The sequence below is a fragment of the Rana temporaria genome, chromosome 13 (assembly GCF_905171775.1).
Source record: "Rana temporaria chromosome 13, aRanTem1.1, whole genome shotgun sequence".
NCBI lineage: Eukaryota > Metazoa > Chordata > Amphibia > Anura > Ranidae > Rana > Rana temporaria.
Window position 1 is genome coordinate 117150494 of NC_053501.1, and position 25819 is coordinate 117176312.

General features: G+C 47.5%; 2 protein-coding genes across 3 annotated transcripts; one reads left to right on the top strand and one right to left on the bottom strand.

Annotated features, from left to right (window-relative positions):
- Nucleotides 1-574: 574 nt before the first annotated feature.
- Nucleotides 575-5606, top strand: RBM8A (RNA binding motif protein 8A; the record flags this gene model as incomplete). The annotated part of the gene is given in 3 exon segments (XM_040332607.1): nt 575-711; nt 1976-2112; nt 5257-5606. Coding segments are annotated over 3 exon segments (323 nt in total), but the record flags the coding sequence as incomplete, so codon positions are not given.
- A 10114-nt stretch (nt 5607-15720) lies between these two features.
- LOC120921083 (gonadotropin-releasing hormone II receptor-like) lies at nt 15721-25611 on the bottom strand. Of its 2 annotated transcripts, XM_040333723.1 has the most exons (4): nt 25098-25608; nt 18853-19911; nt 18006-18210; nt 15721-16880 (listed from the first exon to the last, which is right to left on the bottom strand). In XM_040333723.1, the coding sequence occupies exons 2-4, from the start codon at nt 19426-19428 to the stop codon at nt 16387-16389; spliced, it is 1275 nt and encodes a 424-aa protein (XP_040189657.1). In that variant the 5' UTR covers nt 19429-19911; nt 25098-25608; the 3' UTR covers nt 15721-16386. The 2 variants fall into 2 exon arrangements, with proteins under 2 accessions (XP_040189657.1, XP_040189658.1); XM_040333724.1 differs by lacking the exon at nt 18006-18210 and having other exon boundaries at nt 18849-19911; nt 25098-25611.
- Between the last annotated feature and the right edge of the window lie 208 nt (nt 25612-25819).

A 25819-nucleotide genomic window follows, 5' to 3' on the forward strand; every position in this document is an offset into this window, starting at 1 on the left:
TCCGTTGTTGTCGGCATAGAATATGCTAATTTCCTAGATACGCTGATTCACAAACGTATGTGCGCCCGGCGTTCGTTTTTTACGTCGTTTGCGTTAAGGCTTTTTCGGCGTAAGGCTGCCCCTGCTATTAGGAGGCGCAGCCAATGTTAAGTATGGACGTCGTTCCCGCGTCGCGATTTGAAAATGTTACGTTGTTTGCGCAAGTCGTCCGTGAATGGCGCTGGACGCCATTTACGTTCACGTCGAAACCAATGACGACCTTGCGACGTCATTTACCGCAATGCACGTCGGGAAATTTTAGGGACGGCGCATGCGCAGTACGTTCGGCGCAGGAACGCGTCTAATTTAAATGATCCACACCCCCGATCATTTGAATTAGGCGGGCTTGCGCCGGGGGATTTACGCTACGCCGCCGCAACTTTACAGGCAAGTGCTTTGTGAATCAAGCACTTGCCCGTAAAACTTGCGGCGGCGTAATGTAAATGTCATACGTTACGCCGCCACAGATTTGCCCGGTTCTACGTGAATCTGGGCCAGTGACTGTTTTTTTATTTGATGTTCTTTCTCTTCTCAGCCGTGGAGGGTTGGATCCTGTTTATCACCGGAGTCCACGAGGAGGCCACAGAAGAGGACATCCACGATAAGTTCGCCGATTTCGGAGAGATCAAAAACGTTCATCTAAATCTGGACCGCAGGACGGGATATCTGAAGGTGAGAAATGTTCTGCTCTCTGTCCAGGAACTGACCATAGAGATGACTGAGGACCAGACTGTCCCCCCCAATCATCTCCGGAGGATTTCACCACTTTTGCTGGAATGTAAACGGCGCCATTACTGGCTTGGGGAAAGCATTGGATAAAACCCGTCTTGGTTTAATTGAATGCTTTTAAAGGGCAGAGTAAAAAATCTGGGGGGTCGAATAGACACCAGATCTCTCCATAAAGAGGACCTGTCCTTGTGATGACAATAAAGTTGCTAAAAAAATGTATTGTATTTTTTTTTTTAAAGGGCCAGTGTAGAAAAAAAAATTAAACACGCACCCGAGAAATGATCCCACGGTGCAGACATTAGAGTGAGAGCAAAAATTCTAGCACTAGACCTCCTCTAACTCTAAACTGGTAACCTGTAAAGGTGTTTAACCAGTTCCGGACTGCCCACAGCACATATAATGCAGCAGGGTGGCCCAGCTGCGCGAAACGACGTACCTGTTCGTGCATGAGATCCTGTGGGCCCATGCCTGCTTTACGCCGGGGGGGGGGGGGAGCGCGGGTCTGGTGGACTCTGTCCGCCGGCCACTTGTGATCGCTCCACAACAGGGGTAGGCAACTTGGGGGGCCATCCAGCTGTTGTAAAACTACATTTCCCATGAGGCATTGCAAGGCTGGTAGTTACAATTACTCCCAGAGGCATGATGGGACTTGTAGTTCTGCAACAGCTGGCTTGCCCCCCCCCCTCCCTACTCCACAGAGAGACAGAACAGGGATCTGTCTGTAAACAAGGCAGATTCCCCCCCCCCCCCCCCCCCATTCTGACATGACATGAGATTGTCTGTCTGTTCCTAGTGATCGGGAACAGCGATCTCTTTGTTGGCACAGTGAGCCCCCCCCCCCCCCCCCAAATAGTTAAAACACACTGAGGGAACAGTTACCCTTTGATCGCCCCTTTGTGTTCACTTCTTCCCTGCCAATGTCATGTATAGAGTGAGAGTGCATTTTTTTTTCCCTCTCTCTCTTTATCGGTACTGAAACATTACGGCGGACACCTCTCGTGCGGTTTGAACACCGTTTTCATATGCCGGTGCTGCTCACGTATGCGTTCGCTTCTGCTGCGTGAGCTTGTTGGGACGGGGTGCGTTTTCTGGCTCCTAACTGTTTTAGCTGGCTCCTAGATTCCAAGCAAATTTGTCAAACCCTGGTGTAATATATATTTCAATGTATCCAATACTATAACCAATGGGATTCTCTTGTCTCTCGCAGGGTTACGCCTTGGTGGAATACGAGACTTACAAAGAGGCTCTGGCTGCCATGGAAGGGTTGAACGGTCAGGACCTCATGGGGCAGCCGGTCAGCGTGGATTGGGGATTTGTTCGTGGACCACCAAAGGGAAAGAGACGGTAAGATTTGTTTCATTAGATTTCATTATTTGACCAACTGGACCCTTCATCCTACCGCCCAATATCGCTATTATGCACTGATGTAAAGATCCTGGCCAGAGTACTAGCGACTCGTTTAAATAGATGTATTAATTACTTAGTCCATCCAGACCAGTCAGGTTTCATACCAGGTAGAGCAACTAGCACCAACATTAGAAGGCTCTTTCTGAATTTACAGGCACCAATAGACAACGGGGGCTCTAGAGCGGTGTTGTCGCTTGATGCGGCAAAGGCCTTCGATAGCCTAGAATGGTCGTACTTATGGAAGGTGCTAGAAAATTTTGGTTTTGGACCTCTTTTTATTAGCTGGGTCAGACTACTGTATAAGGAACCAAGAGCTAAAGTTAGAATAAACAACGTGTTGTCAGAAGTGTTCCACCTGGAAAGAGGGACGAGACAGGGGTGCCCTCTGTCCCCCCTTTTGTTTGCCCTTGCCATGGAGCCCCTGGCTATTATGGCCAGGTCGAGGGCAGACATAAGGGGGTTCAGAAGACAGATGGGGGAGGACAGGATCGCACTATTTGCAGATGACGTGTTGTTTTTTCTAGGGGACGTGGAAACTTCACTAGATAGAGTGATGAAAATGGTCGGGGAATTTGGACAGTTCTCAGGCCTTACTATCAATTGGAAAAAATCTGCCTTGTTAGCATTGGACCCACTCAGTCCTCAGACATTTCCAGGAATCTCGCAACTGAGTGTGGTCACCAAATTAAAATATCTAGGTATCTGGGTTACGAAGGATGTCGTGCAATATGCAAATATTAATATCGCCCCACTTCTACTCAAATTAAAACAAAAATGTGATATATGGAAACGGCTGCCGTTGTCGGTAGCAGGACGCTGCAATTTAATAAAAATGATATGGCAGCCATAGATACTATATCTACTCCATAACTCTCCGATCTGGATAGGGCAAACGTGGTTCAAAAAAATAGAGACGCTATTCAGAGAACTAATATGGAGGGGGGGGTCAAGCCCGGATTAGCCTGCAAACATTACAACTGCCGGTAAAAGAGGGGGGCTTGGCGGTTCCACACCCTAGACTATACTTTGTGGCAGCCCAGCTGCAGCATCTTGCGGGTTGTGGAACCTCGGAGCCAGATAATCCCAATAGCCGATTGCTGTTAGCAGGGAATCCCCATAGGTTACTCGTGGAAGCTTTAGAGGCAGATTTTTTTTTTTTTACAAATGCCCGACTACAAAATTAGTGAGTAAAATATGGCAGACAGCAAAGGCTTTATTGGGGTATGCCGGGGTAACAGAATTTTCCCCTTTATGGAATAATAAAAATTTACAGGAAGTGATGAATATAGAGAAACCAGTGGAATGGGAGAGACAGGGTATAACCCGGTTAATATACTTATTCGAGGGTGACACCATAAAACCATTTTCTGCATTTGTAAGGGAATATAACATTCCAAATAAGACATTTTATAAATATCTCCAGGTGCGCCATGCCATCCAATCACAATTTGCCTCACAGACACTTACATGGACCCAGATTCCCGCCCTCCTTAGATTAATTAAGGCAAGAACAGCGAAAGGCCTAATTTCAGTAATATACATCACTCTGGGGACTAAAGCAATAAGCCGAGCGGGCCCCAATAAGAGCAGAGAAGGGTGGGAAAGGGACGTCGGGACAGTAACCCCCTGAACAGTGGGACAAGATCCTGCATCGAGGAGTTTTGGTCTCAATAGCTCCAGCGCAGAGACTGTCCCACCTGTTCCTATTGCACAGGGTATATTATACCCCCCAAAAATTGTTCACACTAGGGTGGAGGCAAAACAATGAATGCCCAAGATGTGGAGGTAAAGGTGATTTCCTGCATATGGTTTGGAGGTGCCCAAAGCTCTACAGCTATTGGGTGGAGATAACTGAGAGGATTAATAGGGTTTTTGGGTCCTCCCTCGACCCAGTGGCGCTGACCTGCCTGCTAGGATGCATGGAGGACATTCAAGTTCCACCTGGCAACCTGGAAGCAGTAATAAGATGCCTTTTTCAGGCACGCAAGATAATGGCTCAAAAATGGCAAGCACATGTCCCCCCGTCTGTAGAAAATTGGGTAGCGACCATTAACTTAACCATTTCTAGCGAGAGAGTGACCTTTACCAGACAAGGGAACTATGGGAAATTTGTGAAACTCTGGGGACCCTGGATGAGGGCTGTGGGAGGTCCCTCATAGGGGGACCTAGTGGCGGAGATGCCCTTGTCCATTGGGATTTTACCTCCTCTGGCAATAAGGGATAATCGCGGTCCAACTGCCCAACCGTTCTCAATGGGGGGACCCTTGGGGGAGGGGCCTAGTTAGAAGGCTTGTCAGTCAGACCTTTCTCGTCAATGACTCATGGAGGTAGTGAGGCTACGAGACCGACCCGTCCACTCCCTAGGCAAGGAAACGACGAGGGTGGCACGCTCCTTAGGATTGGGGGAGGGAGAGGGGGAGGGAGACACAAGGGAATAGATACAGGGATGAAGAGTTGAAGGAAGTCAGTTCTATTATGGCCACCCCGAGAGGACAAGTGGGCCCAAATGTATTTTTAACTACAAAATGTATGCAGTAGTCTTTGGCCCCAAGAGGATGGGGGGGGGGGGGGTAACTGGGTTTGTATCTACAAAATGTGGAGCCAGTTCCAGGTCTTTAGAAGTCGGGGAGCTCGGCTATGGCTCCAGCTGCTGCACAACTATAAAGTAGAACCTCGGATTACGAGCATAATCCGTTCCAGGAGAATGCTCGTAATCCAAAGCACTTGCATATCAAAGCGAGTTTCCCCATAGAAGTCAATGGAAACAAAAATAATTTGTTCCACATTGACTTCTATGGCATGCAATACCGCATGTGGCCAGAGGTGGTTGGGGCGCCAGAAAGACTCAGAAATCGGGACAAATAGAGGGCAGAATCTGTGACCTCCCCCCTTTTCTCCTGGGATTCGGTGCTCAGATCTAAGTAGCCAATTCCCAGGCACATTGGGGGAGGGGAGAAGGTCGCTGATCCTGTGTAAGCTCCGAAAGACCAACATGTAGCTTACATTGGGACTAAAAATGTCATTGGTGGACTTGATGTTCAGTAATGCCCGCTCTGAATATTTTTTTTTTTCTTTTTGCAGAAGTGGGCGAAGGAGGAGCAGAAGTCCAGGAGAAAGGAGACGGCGCTAAAGATTCACCCCCCCCCCCCCCCAATCACCGCCCTGCATCCGTTTTCTGTTCTTAACCCGAGTTCTGTTTTTGTTATGCTGTGTTTTATTAATGATGGGTAGTCTGTGGGGGTGTAAGTTGCGCCCCCTTGTGGGAGGGGAGAAAGCAGTTTGCCCAAAATATAACGGATCCACCATTGGACTGCGCCAGATTACTGACTGAGGCCGCAATGATGGTGGCTGAAGGAAATGCGATGATATCAGAAGGTAGTCGGTCTGTGTGAGATTTTTCCAAAACTGCTAAATAAAGTCTTTTTATGTTACCTGATGGTGTGTTTTATTCAGACAACATGGGGGGGGGGGGGTGCACACAGAACATGATCCTAACCGCTTTAGAGACTGCAATATGTATACGGTTCGGCTTTGAAGTGGTTAAGGCTCCTTGTGCGACTTGGGACTGCGAAGTTGCATAAGTCATACCCTACGGCAGTGATGGCGAACTTTGGCACCCCAGATGTTTTGGAACTACATTTCCCATGATGCTCAGGCACTCTATATAGTGTAGTTGAGAATCATGGGAAATGTAGTTCCACAACATCTGGGGTGCCGAGGTTCCCCATCACTGCCCTATGGTTTCTAATAAGTACCATTCTTATCTGTGCGACTTCAAAGTAGTCCCTGCACTACTTTTTGGCTTGACTTTGATGCGAGTCGCGGTCCATAGACCTCAAGTTCAAACGTGCATTCCCTGAAATCGCGCGACTTGCAAGGGGCCTTACTGGGTTCATGGATGAAAATATTGGCTATTACCCCGGTATTTTTTTTTTTTTTTTCAGCTGGCGGCCAAATTTCTCATGCCGTTGGAACACTTTACGAAGCAATAGGAGGGGAGGGGACGTCCTCTCCTGGCGCTCACCGGTGTTTCTCAGACTTACCACTTCCACCAGCGAGCCTCGGCGGTGCGGCTGGCTGGTCCCATAGGCAATCAGACTTGGTCATCTCTATGGCCTTGGAGGACCGTATCGACGTCATGACATCACTTCCGGTCCAGGCTGGAAGTAAACAATTGTATTATTTGTTTTTTTAACCACTTCCCGCCCAGTCAATTGACGTCCGGGAAGTGGTTGTGAAATCCTGACTGGATGTCTATTGATGTCCTACAGCAGGGGTCTCCAAACTTTTCAAACGAAGGACCAGTTTATTGCCTTTCAGACTTTAGAAGGGGCAGAAAATGTCCTGGGCTTGGCATCAGTGAGAATAAATATGGCCTCAGGGTTGGTGGTCTGTAGGAGGAGGAATAGTGCCCCTATTAGTAGGAGGAATAGTAAGTATCCCATCATTGGTATCAGTGGAAGAAATAGTGGCTCATATCAGTGAGAGGGATAGTGCCCGAGGGCCAGATAAATGCTAGCAAAGGGCCACATATGGCCCTCGGGCTGCAGTTTGGAGACCCCTGTCCTACAGGATTACATGCCGGCGATCGGTGATGCGGGGTGCCAGTCTGACACCCTTCATCTCTGATCTCGGTAAAGAGCCGTGTCTGATCACGATGTACACAGGAAGAGCCGTTGATCTGACAGACGCCAGCCGATCGATGGCTCTCCTGACAGGGGGGGTTCGCGCTGATTGTTTATCAGCGCAGCCCCCCCTCGGATGCCAACACTGGACCACCAGGGAGTGCACCCCGGTGCTCAATATAGCACACAAATGTCACAAGAGACAATAAAAAAAAAAAGTTAACACAATTGATGCCAATCAGTGCCCACAAATGGGCACTGACTGCCAACATGGGCACTGAATGAAATGATGCCCAGCAATGACATTAGTGCCCATCAGTGCTGCCTATGAATGCCTATCAGTGCCGATAATTGAAGAAGAAAACTTACTCACAAAAAAAATGAACAGAAAAAAAATAAAAATGTATTTTTTTTTCTAAATTTTCGGCATTTTTTTAGTTGTTGCATCAAAAATAAAATTCGCAGAGGTGATCAAATACCACCAAAAGGAAGCTCTATTTGTGGGGAAAAAATTATAAAACTTTCATTTGGGTACAGTGTAGCACGACCGCGCAATTGTCATTCAAATTGCGACAGCGCTGAAAGCTGAAAATTGGCCTGGGCAGGAAGGTGCGCAAGTGCCCCCCAGTATGGAAGTTTTTAAAGCAAAAGATCAACTTTTTATTTTTTTTGTAATTATTTTTTCATTTGCTTTTCATACCAAATGCAGTCCAACGTGTGTGGTTTTTTTTTTCCTCCCTCTACATCAAAATGGCATAGTTCACACCAGTGCAGTCAGTTCCAGAAAAAAAAGTAGAACGTGCATTTTTCCTGCACTGGAACAAAGTAAAACGCATCAAAAATGCACCAGACCTCACTACTGTGAAAAAAAAAAAAAAGCATCTGCAATGCGTTAATGCGCATGCAAAAAAAGCATCTGGAGTGCGCTTTTGTGGTGTGAACCAGCCCTTAAAGGTAAAGAAAGATTTAAGGTCTTTTCGACCCCCAAAAAAATATAAAATTTAAAGGGACAGTGTAAAAATTAACAGTAAAATAAAAAGAAAAGCGCGCCGCCCCCCCATTCTCTCCCTGCTCGCCTGCAGAAGTGAACGCATACGTACGTCGCGCACGCGTATGTAAACATTTGCACCACACGTGAGGTATCACTGTGAACGTCAGAGCGAGAGCAATAATTCTAGTGCTAGACCTCCTCTGTAACTAAACTGGTAACCTGTAAAAAAAAAAAAATTGCCTATGGTGTTTAACCACTTAAGACCCGGACCTTTAGGCAGCTAAAGGACCAGGCCAGTTTTTGCGATTTGGGCACTGCGTCGCTTTAACTGACAATTGCGCGGCCGTGCGACGTGGCTCCCAAACAAAATTGGCGTCCTTCCCCCCCCCCCCCCCCCCACAAATAGAGCTTTCTTTTGGTGGTATTTGATCACCTCTGCGGTTTTTATTTTTTGCGCTATTAACAAAAATAGAGCGACAATTTTGAAAAAAATTCAATTTTTTTCCTTTTTGCTGTAATAAATACCCCCCAAAAATATATTAAAAAAAATTCCTCAGTTTAGGCCGATACGTATTCTTCTACATATTTTTGGTAAAATCGCAATAAGCGTTTATCGATTGGTTTGCGCAAAATTTATAGCTTTTTTTTCAAAATAGAGGATAGTTTTATTGCATTTTTATTGCATTTTTTTTTACTACTAATGGCGGCGATCAGCGATTTTTTTTCGTGACTGCGACATTATGGCGGACACTGCAGACAATTTTGACACATTTTTGGGACCGTTGTCATTTTCACAGCAAAAAAATGATATAAAAATGCACTGTTTACTGTGAAAATGACAATTGCAGTTTGGGAGTTAACCACAAGGGGGTGCTGAAGGGGTTAAGTGTGACCTCATATGTGTTTCTAACTGTAGGGGGGCGGGGCTGGACGTGTGACATCATTGATCGTGTTTCCCTATATCAAGGAACACACGATCGATGACAGCGCCACGGGGGAAGGTTTGTTTACACACAGCTCTCCTCGTTCTTCAGCTCCGTGGACCGATCGCGGGACTCCAGCGGCGATCGGGGGCCGCGGTCACGGAGCTTCGGACCGGGTTAGAGGCGGGCACCTTCAGCACTTTTTTTTTTTTAAATGGACTCTTATCAATGCAGATGCATAGGTACAAGAACAAATACAACTTTGTTACTTCCAGATTCTACCACAAGATGGCGCCGACTATCTTTATTCCTTATTATCTTCATCTTCTTGACCATAAAAAACAATCGCTGATCAATATTTGGCAGATACTGAAAATCTCGGGTCTTACTGCAGTGCAGAGTCATGGTGTATGCATATTATTAAGAGCCTGTATTTTCTTCATGTGAATCCCCTCCCAATATATACCTGAGTTGTATACTCTCCAGACCCTGCTGTGTGTGGTGTCTATGTGCCACCCAACCCCTCCCCCCCCAAACCTTTCCTGTCACTGGCCCCAGCGAGTACGATTTCCCCTTAACCACTTAAGGACCGCCTCCTGCACATGTACGTCGGCAGAATGGCACGGCTGGGCACAGGCACGTACAGGTACGTCCTCTTTAAGTGCCCAGCCGTGGGTCACGGGCGCGCGCCCAAGCTCCGTGACCGCGGGACCCGCGGACCCAATCGCCGCCGGAGTCCCGCGATCGGTCCCCGGAGCTGAAGAACGGGGAGAGCTGTGTGTAAACACACCGGGGTAGATTCAGGAACGATTTACGCCGGCGTATCCATCAAAGCTACGCCCGTGTATCTATTTTCTGTATTCAGAAAGCTCGGTACGCCGACATTAGCCTAAGATACGACTGGCATAAGTCTCTTACGCCGTCGTATCTTAGGGTGCATTCTGACGCTGGCCGCTAGGTGGCGCTTCCGTAGTTGTCAGCGTACAGTATGCAAATTACATACTTACGCCGATTCACAAACGCACGTGCGCCCGGCGGTAGTTTTTTTACGTCGTTTGCGTAAGTCGTTTTCGTCGTAAAGTTGCTCCTGCTATTAGGAGGCGCAGCCAATGTTAAGTATGGACGTCGTTCCCGCGTCGCGATTTGAAAATGTTACGTTGTTTGCGCAAGTCGTCCGTGAATGGCGCTGGACGCCATTTACGTTCACGTCGAAACCAATGACGACCTTGCAACGTCATTTACCGCAATGCACGTCGGGAAATTTTAGGGACGGCGCATGCGCAGTACGTTCGGCGCGGGAACGCACCTAATTTAAATGATCCACGCCCCTTACCGGATCATTTGAATTGCGCGCGCTTACGCCGGCCCCTTTTACGCTACGCCGCCGCAACTTACGGAGCAAGTGCTTCGTGAATACAGCCCTTTCTCCTGTATGTTACGGCGGCGTAGCGTAAATACGATACGCTGCGCTGCCGTTTAATTTGCGCGCCCCTACCTGAATCCACCCCACCTTCCCCGTTCTTCACAGTGGCGCCGTCATTGATGGTCTGTTCCCTGATTTAGGAAAAGACGATCAATGACGTCACACGTCCAGCCCCGCCCCCCCTACAGTTAGAAACACATATGAGGTCACACTTAACCCCTTCAGCGCCCCCTTAGTGGTTAACTCCTAAACTGCAATTGTCATTTTCACAGTAATCGGTGCATTTTTATAGCACTTTTTGCTGTGAAAATGACAATGGTCCCAAAAATGTGTAAAAATTGTCCGAAGTGTCCGCCATAATGTCGCAGTCATGAAAAAAAAAATCGCTGATCGCCGCCATTAGTAGTAAAAAATTTTTTTTTATAAAACTGCAATAAAACTATCCCCTATTTTGTAAACGCTATCAATTTTGCGCAAACCAATCGATAAACGCTTATTGCGATTTTTTCTACCAAAATATGTAGAAGAATACGTATCGGCCTAAACTGAGGAATTTTTTTTTTATATATATATTTTTGGGGGATATTTATTATAGCAAAAAGTAAAAAATATTGCATTTTTTTCAAAATTGTCGCCCTATTTTTGTTTATAGCGCAAAAAATAAAAACCGCAGAGGCGATCAAATACCACCAAAAGAAAGCTCTATTTGTGGGGAAAAAAGGACGCCAATTTTGTTTGAGAGCCACGTCGCACGACCGCGCAATTGTCAGTTAAAGCGACGCAGTGCCGGATCGCAAAACCTGTCCGGGTCCTTTAGCTGCCTAAATGTCCGGGTCTTAAGTGGTTTCAATTCGGGGACGAAACGCGCAGGTCTAGTCATATGACAGGAAGTGATGGGAAATCTCTCCAACAGGAACAGAGACATATCCTAGTAAGGGGGGAGGAGTCAGAAGCTCCACCCATTCCTGTCCAAATGACGTGCAATTGTCAGTTAAAGCGACGCAGTACCGGATTGCAAAAACTGGCCAGGGTCCTTTACCTGCATTTTGGTCCGGGTCTTAAGTGGTTAAATGTATTGCCCGCACGCTTGCTCCAAATTCAGGATGCCAAAGAACTGAAACCACAGAATTTAGGAGAGGGAATGTACAGTCACAGCCCTCCTAGAGCTTCTTGTGGCAGGTTTTCTAGATTCCCCCCCCCCCCAGTGTGCACCGAAATATGGACTCTCATAACAGAAAATGGCTAAATTGTGAAAACTGGCAAAAGAAAACAGCACCAGATATGCTTTCTGTGAAGTGAAAGCGGCACCAAATATGGCAGTTTGAACTGGAATTGAAACCAGATATAGCTCTGTGAAGTGGAAAGAAAAGAGCACATGATACGACTGTAAACTGGAAGCAGTAAAGTGAAAGCGGCACTAAATATGGCCATTTTTAAACTGGAAGTGAAACCAGATATACCCCTGGAAAATTGAAGCAGCAACAGATATGGCTCTGTAAAGTGACAGCGGCACCAAATATGGCAGTTTAAACTAGAAATTAAATCAGATATAGCTCTGTGAAGTGAAAGCGGCACCGAATATGGCTCTGTGAAGTGAAAGCGGCACCGAATATGGCAGTTTAAACTGGAAGTGCAACCAGATATATCTCTGTGGAGAGAAAGGGCTGTCAGATATGGCTCTGTAAAGTGAAAGCGGCATCGAATATGGCAGTTTAAACTGTAAGCGAAACCAGATATAGCTCTGTGAAGTGGAACAGAATATGGCAGTTGAAACTGGAAGTCAAACCAGTTATAGCTCTGTGAAGTGGAACAGAATATGGCAGTTGAAACTGGAAGTCAAACCAGTTATAGCTCTGTGAAGTGGAAAGGGCACAGATTTGACTTTAAACTGGAAGCAGCACCACATATGGCTCTATGGCTCTGTAAAGTGAAAGCGGCACCAAATATGGCCGTTTAATCTCAAAGCTAAACCAGTTATGTCTCTGTGAAGTGGAAAGAGCACAATATATAACTGTAAACTGGAAGCAGCACCACATATGGCTCTGTAAAGTGAAAGCAGCACCAAATATGGCCGTTTAAACTTGAACTCAAACCAGATAGGACTCTGTGAAGTGGATGGGGTGTTAGATATGGCTCTGTAAAGTGAAAGTGGCACCAAATATGGCAGTTTAAACTGGAAGTGAAACCAGATATATCTCTGTGAAGTGGAAGTGGCACCAGTTATGGCTTTGTGAAGTGAAAAGAGCACAAGATATAACTGTAAACTGGAAGCAGCACCAGATACGGCTCTGTGAAGTAAGATGTGGTAGCAAATATGGCAGTTTAAACTGGAAGAGAAACCAGATATAGCTCTGTGGAGTGAAAAGGACACAGATGTGACTGTAAACTGCATGCAGCACCAGATATGACTTTGTAAAGTGAAAGCAGCACCAAATGTGGCCGTTTAAACTGGAAGTGAAACCAGATATGACTCTGTGAAGTGGACAGGGCGCTAGATATGGCTCTGTAAAGTGAAAGTGGCACCATATATGGCAGTTTAAACTGGAAGTGAAACCAGATATATCTCTGTGAAGTGGAAGTGGCACCAGTTATGGCTTTGTGAAGTGAAAAGAGCACAAGATATAACTGTAAACTGGAAGCAGCACCAGATATGGCTCTGTGAAGTGAAAGTGGCACCAAATATGTCTTTGTAAAGTCAAAGCAGCACCAAATGTGGCCGTTTAAACTCGAACTGAAACCAGATATAGCTCTCTGAAGTGGAAGGGACACCAGATATAGCTCTGTGAAGTGGAAGGGGCACTAGATATGGCTCTGTGAACTGAAAGTGGCACCAAATATGGCAGTTTAAACTGGAAACAAAACCAGGTATAGCTCTATGGAGAGACAGGCTTATTAGATTTGGCTCTATAAAGTGGAAGTGGCACCAAATATGGCAGTTTAAACTGGAAACAAAACCAGGTATAGCTCTATGGAGAGACAGGCTTATTAGATTTGGCTCTATAAAGTGGAAGTGGCACCAAATATGGCAGTTTAAACTGGAAACAAAACCAGATATAGCTCTATGGAGAGACAGGGTTATCAGATATGGCTCTATAAAGTGAAAGTGGCACCAGATATGGCAGTTTAAACTGGAAGTGAAACCAGATCTTTCTCTGTGAAGTTGAAGGGGCACCAGTTATGGCTCTGTGAAGTGGGAATAGCACAAGATATAACTGTAAACAACACCAGATATGGCTCTGTGAAGTGGAAGGGGTATCAGATAAGGCTCTGTAAAGTGAAAGCGGCACCAAATATGGCAGTTTAAACTGGAAGTGAAACCAGATATGGCTCTGTGAAGTGGAAGGGGCACCAGATATTCCTCTGTGAAGTGGAAGGGGCACCAGATATTCCTCTGTGAAGTGGAAGGGGCACCAGATATGGGTGGGTAATCTTGACGCATAAGCAGATATGGCTTTGTAACAAAGCAGTGTGAGATATGGCCCTGTAAAATAAAAAGTGGCCCCAGATATGGCTGTATAAACTGGAACCAACACCGGATATGGCTCTATAAACGTGAAAGTGGCACTAAATATGGCTGGCAGTGTAACCAGATATTGCTCCGTAAAGTGGAAGTGGCACCAGATATGCATCATTATTATATTCTTGGTTCTTCCACATCTCCAAAACACAAGTGGCAGAAATCTTTCCCTCCAGACACCATTTGGAATGGTAGAATGTAGTTGATCGCTCTCCGCAGTAGATGGATCAGCGGATGAGTCGGTTTGCTGCCTTCTTCTCTTACAGGAACAGCCGCACGTCTCTCTGTGAGTGGGGCTGCGCCGCTGCTCAAGGTCGCTGATGTTGGGGTAATTTTCTAGCGATGGGAAACACGTCTCGTATCGTATTACCGCACTTCATCTTCCTGAGACGCCAGGCGGATTACGGAAACGTCGCCGCTGTGGGGAGAGAGCTATTACACCGCAGCCCTCCATATAAAAATAGAATCAATTTGTCCTTCGAAAAATCAGGCCATCTATTGTTCTATATAAAGAAGCCAGGATCTCGTTCTCAGGAGGAAAGATGCTAAAAAACACAACCAAGTATCCGTTGTATCTTCTGCTCTGATCAGTGTGTAGATATAATACCCGATACCCTCAGAAACGACATTATGAGGGGTTCCCACCAACCCTGTGCTGAGTTCCCGGCTCTGTACACCCGCTGTGCCCATTATGAGGAGTTCCCACCATCCCTGTGCCGAGTTCCCGGGTCTGTACACCTGCTGTGCCCATTATGAGGGGTTCCCACCATCCCTGTGCTGAGTTCCCGGGTCTGTACACCCGCTGTGCCCATTATGAGGAGTTCCCACCATCCCTGTGCCGAGTTCCCGGGTCTGTACACCTGCTGTGCCCATTATGAGGGGTTCCCACCATCCCTGTGCTGAGTTCCCGGGTCTGTGCACCCGCTGTGCCCATTATGAGGGGTTCCCACCATCCCTGTGCTGAGTTCCCAATTCTGTGCACCCGATGTGCCCATTATGAGGGGTTCCCACCATCCCTGTGCTGAGTTCCCGGGTTTGTACACCCGCTGTGCCTATTATGAGGGGTTCCCACCATCCCTGTGCTGAGTTCCCGGGTCTGTATACCCGCTGTGCCCATTATGAGGGGTTCCCACCATCCCTGTGCTGAGTTCCGGGGTCTGTATACCCGCTGTGCCCATTATGAGGGGTTCCCACCATCCCTGTGCTGAGTTCCCAGGTCTGTACACCCGCTGTGCCCATTATGAGGAGTTCCCACCATCCCTGTGCTGAGTTCCCAGGTCTGTACACCCGCTGTGCCCATTATGAGGGGTTCCCACCATCCCTGTGCTGAGTTCCCAGGTCTGTACACCGGCTGTGCCCTTATGAGGGATTCCCACCATCCCTGTGCTGAGTTCCCGGGTCTGTACATCCGCTGTGCCCATTATGAGGGGTTCCCACCATCATTGTGCTGAGTTCCCGGGTCTGTACACCCACTGTGCCCATTATAAAAGGGGTTCCCACCATCCCTGTGCTGAGTTCCCGGGTCTGTACACCCGCTGTGCCCATTATGAGGGGTTCCCACCATCCCTGTGCTGAGTTCCCGGGTCTGTACACCCGCTGTGCCCATTATGAGGGGTTCCCACCATCCCTGTGCTGAGTTCCCGGGTCTGTACACCCGCTGTGCCCATTATGAGGGGTTCCCACCATCCCTGTGCTGAGTTCCCGGGTCTGTACACCTGCTGTGCCCATTATGAGGGGTTCCCACCATCCCTGTGCTGAGTTCCTGGGTCTGTACACCCGCTGTGCCCATTATGAGGGGTTTCCACCATCCCTGTGCTGAGTTCCTGGGTCTGTACACCCGCTGTGCCCATTATGAGGGGTTCCCACCTTCATTATGCTGAGTTCCCGGGTCTGTACACCCGCTGTGCCCATTATGAGGGGTTCCCACCTTCATTATGCTGAGTTCCCAGGTCTGTACACCTTTTAGGTGGAGTAAGTTGCCAGATCCCAATACAGGAATGAGTTGATAGGTTTAACATAAACACAGAAGATGACGTACATCTAAAATAATGAGCAGGTCAACGATCTAATAAAATCAGAATTTAATGGTATCCGGCTACAAACACAACAAAACGTCTTGTAGAAGGACAATAACAAGTCTTGTCCGTGACCACAAGAGGGCGCTGCCCACCCCCCCTCTCAGGCAGCCCCAGCCTTCCCCCTCGTCTCTTATGGGTCTCGTTATAAAACCATTAGCTCGGTAACTCTTGATTGCTATCACCAGAAATAATCACATTTATGGAGCCGCCCTAGGCGATCGACTTTTGCTTTTGAACTGTAATTCGATGAAAAAGACAATCGCCCAACCATATCAGTTTTTGTAGAATCTCTTCACCCACGTATTAAGACTTTTTGTCCTTTCGTATAATTAATTTTCTTGGTAATTTCACCAATTGGGCCGTTTTTTTTTTACCACTTTTGATGCCGTGAAATCTGGAAAAAAAAGGTGCTCCCCCATGGTAGGAGGGGCCATCGGGGTGCTGTACATAGCTTCCTGAAAACATCACAGCACCCTTTAAAATGTAACTAAAGCTAATATAAATTTTCTGTTTTTGGATGGAGTGACGAGGGATTAGAACCTCTGTTCTACCAAAAAAACACAACATTCGGGATCAACAAGACAACCACAATACCCTGAAAAAGAAGCTTTGAGTTTGTTCTTTAAATTTTTGCCGCCGAGGGGGCCCGCTCCTTCACATAAAGCTCTCTACGATTTGGCGCTTACAGTGTTCGCATTTCCCTGAATGGAGGCCCACTCCAGTCACCTCCAGGTCGAACTTACAGGAGCCTCCCGAAACCCCCGCCGACCTCTTCAAGGGCACGGCGGCTGTGGAGACGCGGAAGGACCCGGTGCCCAGCGAGGTGGCGTCGGCATCCTTTCCCTGAGTGGCGCACCTGCAGACGCGCCGTATTTCCCGGCGGAAGTGGATGGTGAAGAGGCCGTAGATGATGGGGTCGAGGCACGTGTTGAAAAGGCCAAAGAGGAAGAGGATGTGGCTGAGGGACGGAGGAACCCTTCGACTGGTCAGCATCTCCGGGGAGAACCAGTACCAGATCCCCAGGAGGTAGTACGGAGTCCAGCACACGATGAACGTCAAGACGATGACCAGCGACATCTTGAAAGTCCTCATCCGAGCCCGCGGGATGTTGTTGTAGGAGCGCCGGAGGTTGACTTCTCTGGAGGAGGCTGGAAGAAAGAACACATCGACTCAATGGACAACCAGGAAGTCAGTGGTTGGGTTTAGCCAAATGGTCATTCATGGAAGAGTACGAATTAGCGAGAGCAGCAACCAAAGTCTGACTCAACTTATAATTGGAAACATGGCAGCATACATATGGAATGGCTTCAGGAAAGGAAAATTATGGTAAGTATTTGAAACCATATTCCATTTTCCTGCTACCAACATGGCAGCATACATATGGATTGGCACCAGGAAAGGAAAATTACGCTAAGTGTTAGATACAATTTTCCTGCCACCAATCCATATGTATGCTGCCATGTTGGTAGCAGGAAAATGGAATGTGGTATCAAAACTTACCGTAATTTTATTTTCTTTGAGCTAATCCATGGCAGTTTACATACAGATTGGCGCCAGGAAAATGTTGTCATGGACTGGTGCTAGGAAAAAGAAAATTACGGTAAGTATTTGATACAATTTTCCGGGCACCAAACCATATGTATGCTACCATGAATGGGCGCCAGGAAAAGACAATTACGGTAAGTATTTGATACAGTTTTCTATTTTCCTGGCACCAATCCATATGTATACTGCCATGGCTTGGTGCCAAGAAAAGAAAATTACGGTAAGCATTTGATACAATTTTCCATTAAACTGGCACCAATCCATATGTATACTGCCATGGATTGGTGCCAAGAAAAGAAAATTACGGTAAGTATTTAATACAATTTTCCGTTATCTAATTGGTACTTCAGGAGACTTAAAGCCAACATACATCATCCTGGTGCAACATTTTATTAGTATTTGCTGTCAGTGATCACGTGACATCTTAACTCTGTTCCTCCTTACTACTGGCTCTCACTGATCACATGACATCCTCAAACCACCTGTTTCCAATACTATTGGCTGTCAATGATCACACGACATCCCCACATGGCCAGCTTTCATTACTATTGGCTGTCAATGATTCACGCCTGACACAAAGGCCAGATTTAATTACTATTGACTATGAATGATCACGTGACACTCTTACACTGTCTGCTTTCATTGCTGTTGGCTATGGGTGATCACATGACCTCCTCACACCTCCCGTAGAGCCATGTGTCACAGCCGGAGATGCCGCTTCCCCTCACCTTCAGCCTTCTTCATCTTGCGGGAGATCTCCACCAGGATTTTTCCGTAGCAGAAGACCATGATAAGGAGCGGGAGAAGGAAGAGGCAGCAGAAGGTGAACATGTTGTACAGGGTCTCCAACCAGTGGGCCTTGAAGCTGCCCACCGTGGCACATTGGACGAAGTGGACTGGCTGTGACCGGCTCACCGTGTGGAACACAAACAGCTGCGGGGGGAGAAAAACATAACTACGTGGATGCGCTGAAAACACATAAAGGGTTAAAAATGTTGCCACAAATATGGAAACTTTTGTTTTCCTGGTGCCAACATGGCAGCATACACGTGGTAGTATGTTGTCATGGATTGGGGCCAAGAAGGGAAAACTACCATAAGTATTTTGATACAATTTTTCTGTTCTCCTGGCACCAAGATGGCAGCATACAACCACATGCAGCCATGGATTGGCGCCAGGAAAGGAAAAGTACGGTAAGCATTTGATACAGTTTTCTGTTTTCCTGGCGCCAAGATGGCAGTATACAACCACATGTATGCTGCCATGGATTGGCACCAGGAAAAGAAAATTACGGTAAGTATTTGATACATGACGTCGCCCTGGTCCTCCTAAATCATAGAGTTGGGGAGAAATGATCTGATATCTCCTCACCTCTGTAATGAGCTGCTCAAACCGTCGGAGTGTTTCCTGGGCTCGTCAGTAGGAACGGTAAGCCTATGAAACAGCAGCAAGCGGCCGGACTTACTCATGCACACATGGTGATAGATTTATATATATATATATATATATATATATATATATATATATATAGTAGTGCTTCACTTTTAGTTTAAACAAACTCAGATACCGACCTACCTGTGGAGTAGCCAAGAGTAGACTAAGTGTCCAGGCTACGGACAACATGGCCTTGTTCTTCTTTTTCGCATCTCCTATGCCCAGCGGGTTCAAGATGGCGGCGTGCCGGTCAAGGCTGATCACCACGGTAACAAAGGCCGAAGAGTACATGGCCACCAACTTGAGGAACATGAGAATCCTGCAGGCCACATCGCCGGCATACCACTGGATGGTGACGTTCCACACCGCATCCAGCGGCATCACCACGAAGGTGATCAGCAGATCGGCTGCCACCAGGTTGATGATGAGGATGCGGATGTGCGATTTCTTTCGGTACTTATAGGTGATGGTCCATAGAGTGGCCATGTTAAAACAGGCGGAGGAAATGAAGAGGACGCAAGTGATGGCCACTCGGATCTTGGCAGCGGTGGAGAAGGTGGGAAGCACAAAGTGATCTTCATTAAGGAAAGTTATATTGGGTCCATGCGGTTTCTCAAAACCATTGGGGTGGACGCAGCTGAGGTTGAAGCCTTTGAAGGCGCAGAGACCCGGAGGGGCGGCCTCTCCATCTCCCATAGGTTGGTCACTAGCGTTCATCTTGAGTTCATGGTCAACACTTATCAAGTCTGTCCCACTTGGCAGAACATACGGTCGCTATGAATGTCAGAAGAGGACCTGTATTGGTAATGTAAGAGGGAACTCAGAGGTTGTACAACTCTACCAAGGGTCATAGAAAGAACTTTTTAGAAAGTTTGGTAATGGGAGAATAATATAGTCTATACAAATATTTTCTTTCCTTTCTGAGGTCATGTTAGGTGTCTCTGGACCTTCACCCTTCCCGGAGTATACGAGCCAAAACGCTTGCCGAATGTCACCTCAAAAACAGAAACTTTATCCACTCGATTTTTTCCAGGCAGTCCTCTAACGATTCAGTCGTCGTAAGGTTCTCCTCACCCAACATCCTCTCAAGGACAGCCGGAGATAATCCCCAACATGTTCATGATGAAGGTCTGCAGGGTTGGTCTGCTCCTGGCTTCCCTGGTGGGGTGACTGACTTTGAGGACCTTCCAGCAATCACTTCTGAAAAGAACCAAACACCATGTTAATGTATAACCATGAAACGTGAACTGCCAACTTTGCAAAAGGTAGATGTTCTGCAGATCTCTAGAGAGACCCGTGATGGAATATTCTGCAGAATATATCAAGATCGATCTGTGGGGGGTGGGGGCGGGGAGCAATGTTCTGCAGATCTCTAGAGAGGTCAGTGATGGAATAATCTACAGAATATATCAAGATGGATCTGTCAGGAGGGGGATGAAATGGAGCGATGTTCTGCAGATCTCTAGAGAGGTCAGTGATGGAATAATCTACAGAATATATCAAGATGGATCTGTCACTGGGAGGATGAGACGGAACGATGTTCTGCAGATCTCTAGAGAGGTCAGTGATGGAATAATCTACAGAATATATCAATATGGATCTGTCAGGAGGGGGAGGGGACGGAGCAATGTTCTGCAGAGCTCTAGAGAATTCAGTGATAAAATAATCTACAGAATATATGAAGATGGTTCTGTCACAGGGAGGATGAGACGGAACGATGTTTTGCAGATCTCTAGAGAGGTCAGTGATGAAATAATCTGTAGAATCTATCAATTTGGATGTGTCAGGAGGGGGATGAGACAGAGCAATGTTCTGCAGATCTCAGGGGAGGTCAGCGATGAGATAAGGTTTATATCTTGGCTGGGGGTGAGAAAGAGATCCGGTTTAATCTACCATTACAAAAATCGATCCTCTCTTGTGAAGTTGGGCGGTTGATCATTTATTCATGGAGTGCGGGGAGCGCTCAGGTTGGGTGGGGTGGTGGTGGGCTGGGGGCGGAGGGTTGGTAATGGTGAGGGAGGGTGTTGGTGATGGTGGTTGGATAGGGGTGGTGGAGGGTTGTTAATGGTGAGGGAGGGTGTTGGTGATGGTGGTGATAAGGTGGTGGTGGGAGTGGAGGGTTGTCAATGGTGAGGGAGGGTGTTGGTGATGGTGGGGGTGGAGGGTTGGTAATAGTGAGGGAGGGAGTTGGTGATGGTCGTGGGATAGGAGTGGTGATGGGTTGGGGGGTGGAGGGTTGGTAATGGTGAGGGAGGGTGTTGGTGATGGTGGAGGGTTGGTAATGGTGAGGGAGGGTGTTGGTGAGGTGGGGGTGGTGGTGGTGAGGTGGGGGTGGAGGGTTGGTAATGGTGAGGGATGGTGGTGGTGGAGGGTGTTGGTGAGGTGGGGGTGGTGGTGAGGTGCGGGTGGTGTGGGTGGAGGGTTGGTAATGGTGAGGGAGGGTGTTGGTGAGGTGGGGGTGGTGGGGTGGTGGTGGTGAGGTGGGGGTGGTGGTGGTGGGGGTGGAGGGTTGGTAATGGTGAGGGAGGGTGTTGGTGGTGGGATAGGAGTGGTGGTGGGGTGGGGGTGGAGGGTTGGTAATGGTGAGGGAGGGTGTTGGTGATGGTGGTGGTGGAGGGTGTTGGTGAGGTGGGGGTGGAGGGTTGGTAATGGTGAGGGAGGGTGTTTGTGAGGTGGGGTGGTGGGGGTGAGGTGGGGGTGGTGGTGGTGGGGATGGAGGGTTGGTAATGGTGAGGGAGGGTGTTGGTGGTGGGATAGGAGTGGTGGTGGAGGGTTAGTAATGGTGAGGGAGGGTGTTGGTGATGATGGTGGTGGAGGGTTGGTAATGGTGAGGGAGGGTGTTGGTGATGCTGCTTTTGTTATTATGTCTCAGTGTGTGAAGAGTTTCTCCTGATCTGTAGGCGTCGGAGGGAAATGAGGACATTGCGGTGACCTATCAGTGTGGTCAGATGAGAACATTGGGATGTGGGTGGGAAGCAGAAGAAGTTTTGTGACACATAAAAGACGAGTCATCCACTCACATCTGACCGCCTCCCACACACAGGACAATCCCAGTGCAAAGTTTCCCATTTTCAGAACATTTTTTATTATCAGTCTATCTGTTCAATGACTGCAACCTCAGTGCCGATATCTACGACTGGAATCTCGATTGGACGAGGTAGAAGGTCCTTTTATTTCGTGTGTTTGATACATTGTCAACGCTATCACCCCCAGATCCCTCGTGGTTTATTTCGAAATTCAACATACCTGGCACCCATTGGACCGAATTTACCTTACCATTATGAACTAAAATTAATAAAATGGTGCCAATGGTTCCAGAGTAAACCTGGAGGGCCGGAATGTCACCACCTGAACTAGGTATCTAAACCAGCCTTTGTTGGCCTTTATACTCAGGAGGAACCCTTTAAATCACGTTAAGATCTCAGGAAACCCTTGCAATAACCAATTCAATGGTGTGTAGCCAGATGCAGTCTTTATTCTCCACTGCAGGTGGCGCTCAACAGTAGAGGCCAGGCATATGAGGGAGGAAGTCGAGGGAGGAACTCCTCTATGGCTTCCCCAGTTACGGGGAGGCAGCTATTGGATGGCGGCGCCCCCTGTGACTTTGGCAGGCATCTTGGGTCAGCCAGAGTCTATTTAACCACTTAAGGACAGGCTCACGCATATATACGTCGGCAGAATGGCACGGACATTGTCAGTTAAAGCGACGCAGTGCCGAATCGCAAAAAGTGTAATGGGTTCATGCAGCTGGCTCTACCAAGTGGCATTGGCCCCCACGTCTTTGCAGGCTCCTCTACCTTTACGTTTTATTCCACTTGGGTTCTGACATCACCTTCAGTGCTTGCTGCAGTGACCACGACCCATAGACTTGGCAGGCACAGGAATACTTTCATTTATCCTTTGCCAGGCTCCTCACCACCTGTTTTAACCACTTGCCGCCAAATATCATACCTGTATGTCAATTGATTTCAAGTGGTTGTGATATGCAGCTGCAGGCATCGGCCCCTTATCACCCTCAATGTGGCTAAGCAGCTGCCTAGCTGTTATTACAAGCAGCGGGAGGAGGGTGTCAGACGGGCTAGAGTAGTATATGGACAGGCTAGGGTAGTGTATGTTTAGGCTAGGGTAGTATATAGACAGGCTAGAGTAGTATATAGACATGCTAGGGTAGTATATAGACAGGCTAGGGTAGTATATAGACAGGCTAGGTTAGTACAGTATATAGACAGGCTAGGGTAGTATATAGACAGGCTGGGTTAGTACAGTATATAGACAGGCTAGGGTAGTATATAGACAGCCTAGGGTAGTATGTGGATAGGCTAAGGCAGTAAAGCGTCAGGCTAGGGTTGTATATGGACAGGCTAGGGTTGTATATGGACAGGCTAGGGTAGTATATGGACAGGCTAGGGTTGTATATGGACAGGCTAGGGTAGTATATAGACAGGCTCGTGTAGTATATGGATAGGATAGTGTAGTACGGTATATAGACAGGCTAGGGTAGTATATGGACAGGCTAGGGTAGTATATGGACAGGCTAGGGTAGTATATGGATAGGATAGTGTAGTACGGTATATAGACAGGCTAGGGTAGTATATGGATAGGATAGTGTAGTACGGTATATAGACAGGCTAGGGTAGTATATGGACAGGCTAGGGTAGTATATGGACAGGTAAAGGCAGTAAAGCGGCAGGCTAGGGTAGTATATAGACAGCCTAGGGTTGTATATGGACAGGCTAGGGTAGTAAATGGGCAGGCTAGGGTAGTAAATGGGCAGGCTAGTGTAGTGTATGGACATGCTAGGGTAGTACAGTGTATAGACAGGCGCTAGGGTAGTATATGGACAGGCTAGGGTAGTATATAGACAGGCTAGGGTGGTACAGTATATAGAAAGGCTAGGGTAGTATATGGACAGGTTAGTGTAGTATATAGACAGGCTAGGGTAGTATATTGACAGGCTAGGGTAGTATATAGACAGGCTAGGGTAGTACAGTATATAGACAGGCTAGGGTAGTATATGGACTGGCTAGGATAGTATATAGACAGGCTAGGGTAGTATATGGACAGGTTAGGGTAGTATATAGACAATCTAGGGTAGTATATAGACAGGTTAGGGTAGTATATGTTTAGGCTAGGGTAGTATATAGACAGGCTAGAGTTGTATATGGACAGGCTAGGGTAGTATATAGACATGCTAGGGTAGTATATAGACAGGCTAGAGTTGTATATGGACAGGCTAGGGTAGTATATGGACAGGCTAGGGTAGTATATGGACAGGCTAGGGTAGTATATAGACAGGCTAGGGTAGTATATGGACTAGCTAGGGTAGTATATGGACAGGCTAGGGTAGTATATGGACAGGCTAGGGTAGTATATAGACAGGCTACGGTAGTACAGTATATAGACAGGCTAGGGTAGTATATGGACTGGCTAGGATAGTATATAGACAGGCTAGGGTAGTATAAGGACAGGTTAGGGTAGTATATAGACAAGCTAGGGTAGTATATGGACAGGTTAGGGTAGTATATGTTTAGGCTAGGGTAGTATATAGACAGGCTAGAGTTGTATATGGACAGGCTAGGGTAGTATATGGAAAGGCTAGGGTAGAATATAGACAGGGTAGTACAGTATATGGACAGGCTAGGGTAGTATATGGACAGGCTAGGGTAGTATATGGACAGGCAAGGGTAGTATATGGACAGGCTAGGGTAGTATATGGAGAGGCTAGGGTAGTACAGTATATAGACAGGCTAGGGTAGTATATGGACTGGCTAGAGTTGTATATGGACAGGCTAAGGTAGTATGGACAGGCTAGGGTAATACAGTATATGGACAGGCTAGGGTAGTATATAGACAGGCTAGAGTAGTATATAGACAGGCTAGGGTAGTATATAGACAGGCTAGAGTAGTATATAGACAGGCTAGGGTAGTATATGGACTGGCTAGAGTAGTATATAGACAGGCTAGGGTAGTATATGGACAGGTTAGGGTAGTATATAGACAAGCTAGGGTAGTATATGGACAGGTTAGGGTAGTATATAGACAAGCTAGGGTAGTATATGGACAAGTTAGGGTAGTATATGTTTAGGCTAGGGTAGTATATAGACAGGCTAGAGTTGTATATAGACAAGCTAGGGTAGTATATAGACAGGCTAGGGTAGTATATAGACATTCAGCTCTGGGTATAAACCTGAGCTTCAGTTTTTGATCTCAGCTTTTTTTTCCCCTCAGCAATGCAGTTAAGATTAGCCCGGTTAACACCTTAGAACGCCACTTGCTGGCTAAAACATGACTTGTAAGATCTCACATTTGCCTAATTGAAAAAAATAAAATGTACCATAATAAATGGCACAAAACAGGACCAGAGTTATGGCAATAATAGTACTCACCAGTACTCTCCACCAGGATTCTGACTGGCCAGCAGCCCCGGGATTCTTCTGCCTCTTTACTGGCTCTGCACCACACACCTGTATAGGAAAGCCCACGGTGGTGGTGGGATAGTGATGGAGGTGGGGTAGCGATGGCTGTGTTATAGCAGTGGTGGGGTAGTGATGATGGAGGAATAGCTATGACGGTGGGGTAGCAGTGGTTGGTTGGTGGTGGTGGTATAGTGGGGACGGTGGGATATCAGTGACAGTGGATTAGCAGTGGTTGGATGGCCGGGTAGCGGTGACAGTGGGATATCAGTGATGGTGGGATAGCGGTGATGGTGGGGTAGCGGTGACGGTGGGATAGCAGTGACGGTGGGATAGCAGTGGTGGGTTAGCGGTGATGGTGGGATAGCACTGATGGTGGGGTAGCAGTGGTGCGATGGCGGTGATGATGGGATAGCAGTGGTGGGATAGCGGTGATGGTGGGATAGCACTGATGGTGGGGTAGCAGTGGTGCGATGGCGGTGATGATGGGATAGCAGTGGTGGGATAGCGGTGATGGTGGGATAGCAGTGGTGGGGTAGCGGTGATGGTGGGATAGCACTGATAGTGGGATGGCAGTGATGGTGGGGTAGCAGTGGTGGGATGGCGGTGATGATGGGATAGCAGTGGTGGGATGGCGGTGGTGGGGTGGCCGTGGGGTAGAAGTGGTGGGATGGCGGTAACGGTGGGATAGCGGT